The sequence below is a fragment of the Monopterus albus genome, unplaced genomic scaffold, assembly GCF_001952655.1.
Source record: "Monopterus albus unplaced genomic scaffold, M_albus_1.0 scaffold85.1, whole genome shotgun sequence".
NCBI classification, from domain to species: domain Eukaryota; kingdom Metazoa; phylum Chordata; class Actinopteri; order Synbranchiformes; family Synbranchidae; genus Monopterus; species Monopterus albus.
The window spans coordinates 390,439-394,529 of NW_018127965.1; the positions used below are offsets into that span (position 1 = coordinate 390,439).

Consider the following 4,091-nt stretch of genomic DNA (forward strand, 5'->3'; position numbering starts at 1 on the left):
TAATTTTGTTGTTTTATCAAACTAGGATGTATTAATTTAATAAGACATTTGGGGAACATCTTGTAGCACACATGGTGCTAAAGATATTGTGACCTTGTGAGGGAGGTCGAGTGTTGGTGAGCCTGTTTGCTGGAATATCTGCCTGTGACTACTCTTGTTAATAATGTTATCACTACATCCTTTGTACTGTTTTATCCAAATGAGTAGTTTAACCTCAGTCAGATCATAATAGGTACCCTCTGGGACTGCTCTGTATGGCTACTACAAGGTCAAATGTAAAAGGCCTTTAGGGAAACAGATGGTAATCCTGTCTAACCACATCAAAAAATCATTTTAGTACCTGTCTCTTGTCAGTTACAGTAAATAAATACTTTTGCATTGCCTGTGCTGCATCTGTAGTGCATTTCCACTGTTGATTTGATGTTCTACTTTACTCTCCCATGTAATTTTCTTCTCATTACCATTGTCTTTTCTCTGCAGATATAATTCTACTCTTATGTTCAGGGAGCTTACAAACTGATGATTTGATTCGATCGAAAACGATAAATCCCACAGTGGCCCAGGCATTCAGCTAACATCATCACTCGCACACTGCCGTCCTATAAACCCACTTCTTAATCCCAAAGCCATTTTATCTTGTGGTCACTGTGCCACAAATCCCCCTGTGCCTCAGTCCTACACCACCCCACCTCACTCAGTGTGTGTGTGTGCGTGCGAGTACAGGGATGAGTGTGAGAGTTCAGGCACAGCTGGCATCATCATCATCATCCTATAACCTCTTCTGTTCTGGGCATATTTGAGCATGCATGGGCATGGACAGAGTACCTGGACAGAGTCAGACAAAAGAACCTGCAGAACAGTGCAGTCTGATGGTCAGCTGTGAGCGTCATCCTAAAAAAAACTGCTGATACAGGATTTTAAGGATTTTCATCCTATTTTGGAGATACATTTAGATCTGCAATCCTGGAGAGAAAGACTTCTTAACCATCCAGTCACTAATGTAGTGCATCCTCGGCAGCCATGAAAACTGTGCCAACAGAGGGCAGGAGATGCCAGGGCAAATGAGAAGAGCAATAAATCATTTGTGCATTGTGATATGATCTGTCGCTATGATGAAGAATGTTTTCTTGCAAGACTTGTTTGGAGCCTAAAGACAATCTCATATGATTTCTAAAAAGATCTTTTTTTGGAAATACTAGCAATTATAAAGTTTTTTTCTTCCTCCCTTCCTCTTCATCTCAAAATAGATACTCCTGAGAAGGAACGCACCAAAACCCCTGCTCCCACCTGGCCTACAAGAACTCTACGATTTGAGCATATGGACAAATACGGTGAAATATGTACACCCGTCACCCCACTGAATGACAGCCATGTAAAGAAATCAATTTAAAGGATATAAACGAACAATTGCGCGCTCTTGGCGCAGCACAGCATCAGCACCAGTATCCGATGCGCGCCCCCGCCCCGGTAGAGGCTCTACGAGATCCCGGGAAGAACTGCTGGAGCTGCGCGAGTTAAAGTTGGGCTAAAAGGGGGTGAGAGGATGCTGCAGAAGAATCTACCGTCTAATTAAAATAGCCTATGCGGAGAAACGTGTACTAAGTGAAGGATGACTTGCAAAATACTGAGCATATGCCTCTTGTTTTTGGGTTTTCAACATTGCTCATCACGTAAGTCTTGTGAAACAGCAATTTTTTTTCATCTGGTATCGCTTGCTAGAATATCATTAAAATATTTCACGGTGTATATACATGCATTATCTGCAGACTGTTTGCCGTCTCATCATATGCTTAAGGGGAAAAAGTTGCAAGATAACATTTGGTAATAAATGGAGAAAACCACTGGAGGGCAAAATGCAGACTGAGGTGTTGGGACCTCTGAAGGGCAAAACAAGCTACGATAAAACTAGGCATATTCTTCAAACACAGATCATTATAGTTAACTATTTTTGGCTATTGCGATTTCAGCAAATATTGTTATGCGGGAGCACAAGGATTTTCCAAGTGCAGCAGCAAATTGCGTCGGTCCTGCAGAAGGTGCGCACTGTGCTCCCCATCGCATTGGCCTGTCTGCATTGCAGTGCTTTCTCTCAGCTGGCACGCAAGTTTCTGCACCGTCCAGCTATTGACTTATTGGCAAAGTACGATGCTGCTCGAGAGCCTGTTTTGTCGTTTATGATATAATGATCTCCGAGTCGCACTGACAGTATCTTGTTGTTGCTTAAAATCCGTTTGAGCACGTTTCCAAAGTGGCGATTGAGAGAGCGGGGCTTAGCGTCCTGACCGGGACCAGCCCACTGCAGTACTTTTTGGGAAGCCTGTGTTCATCAACTGTCCATAAAGCCCTGCGTCAGGACAAGAGCAGAATCACTTGGCAGGGAAATCATTACTCGCTGCAAGATCAGTGAAGCAATCATGTGGTTAATTGAATTGGATAGAGGTGGGATTGTGTTTGGGACTAAAATTGGGCAAAGGGTTTGCTATTTACTGCTATATATCCATCCAGCATCTTGTATGCATAAGCTAAAAGGTGATGTCGGTGTCAGGATGATCTCATTGCATGACTCAGTAGTTTTTAGAACAGAAATCAGGGAGGAGGGTGGGGATGTCATGTGACTACTGGATAGTTTGGAATGCAATATTTTTGGATGGTGCATTACAGGCAATAGAAGTATCAGCCAATGCTTTTGGCTGTTCCTGTGAGCATCAAGAACAGCATTTAAAGACATACTGTACTGTACATCCGCATACCTTTTCAGGATATTGGTGAAACAAAGCTAAACGAGGTTTACTGTATGTGTGGAGGGTGTTAATGTAAGTGGATTCACTTTACATAATATTATGCACCTTTCTATTAAATTATTGCAGGGAAAAAATCTTCCTGTCTAGGTACTGTCACACAGTTTGCTGGGAAGTAAATAGAACTATGTTGCTGCAGTGCTAAGAGAATTACTAAGTGAATGAAAAGGAAAGACTGCATTCCAGCAGAAGTCTGAAAACCTCATTGGATCACCAAATGCTAACCAATATATGAAACTCTGTATGTTTGGCTTGTAGTAGATGTTGCCCATACTTTATTGCAGAACAGGTCAGATGGATTTTCACAATAAAGCTATGCCAGATTAAAATGGAGTCTCAGCAGCTGTCACCCAGCCTGGGCTGAGGCTGTTAATCACTCTATAAGGTATGTGTGTCTCTGTGTTTGGATTAGGAGGGTGCGATTTGTATACATAAATCTCAAGTTTATGCTTTGTGAATTGTGTCATGGTTGGCAGCTCAAGCAGCAATAGAGTGGCTAACTGGTCCATGTGAGGAGAACTGATATTGAGAGAAGGGAGGGTGTGCTGTTCTGTTTGACAAGCATATCTGCTGTTTTTTGCAGCTCTGTGAGACCTCAATTTAAAGCTACAGTATGTAACTTTTTCAAATGTTTCTGTTGTAGAAATATGCTCCAAAGCTTGTCTTAATGTGGAGAAGTGCTGTTGAAGCCTCCTGTGACCCAGACTCATTGAACAGCACTGGTAGCAGTGCAGAGATATTAGCTTTTAAAAGGTTTTAGTGGGATTGATCTCTGTTATTTCTGCTTGATCAATCAATTCTGTTGCATTTTCATTTACTATAATTTCATAATGACAGATATCTGAATATCTGGGCAGAGCATGGTGGAGTGTAGCAGAATGTATAGTAGTAGAGCATAGTGGAGAAGGGAGATGGAGTGCTGGATGGAGCAGAACGTATTGATTGTGAGTTTCATGCTAGCGCTACCTTCAGTTAGATATTGTAGCTTTAAGTCTGAATGTGAGTCTGATGTGGTGTTTGGGTTGGCAATCATTAGTCACCGCCCACTGTGATGCCTGACATGCTATAAATAATTTTGTAAAAAAACATTTTAAAGAACATGCTATATTTTTGCTACACCAGCATGTTGTTCTGTTGTTGTATTTTTTTATATAATGTTGGTGGACATCTGCATTTACTTCTGTTCACAAATATGGTGGCTGATTGAATCCCCAGAATCTGTGCATCGTAGGATAGTGACAGCTACAGGAGGTGCGTTTATGCATACTGTAATGCTGTCAGCCCAGACAGACC

At 41.8% G+C, this 4,091-nt stretch overlaps 1 protein-coding gene across 1 annotated transcript in view; it reads left to right on the plus strand.

Annotated features, from left to right (window-relative positions):
• Positions 1-919: 919 nt before the first annotated feature.
• The window catches only part of cntnap1 (contactin associated protein 1), a 19,417-nt gene continuing 16,245 nt past the window's right edge, over positions 920-4,091 (plus strand). The window contains exon 1 of the mRNA XM_020607323.1: positions 920-1,670. Coding sequence (XP_020462979.1) covers positions 1,610-1,670 — 61 coding nt within the window. The 5' untranslated portion in view covers positions 920-1,609. The remainder of the gene's footprint in view (positions 1,671-4,091) is intronic.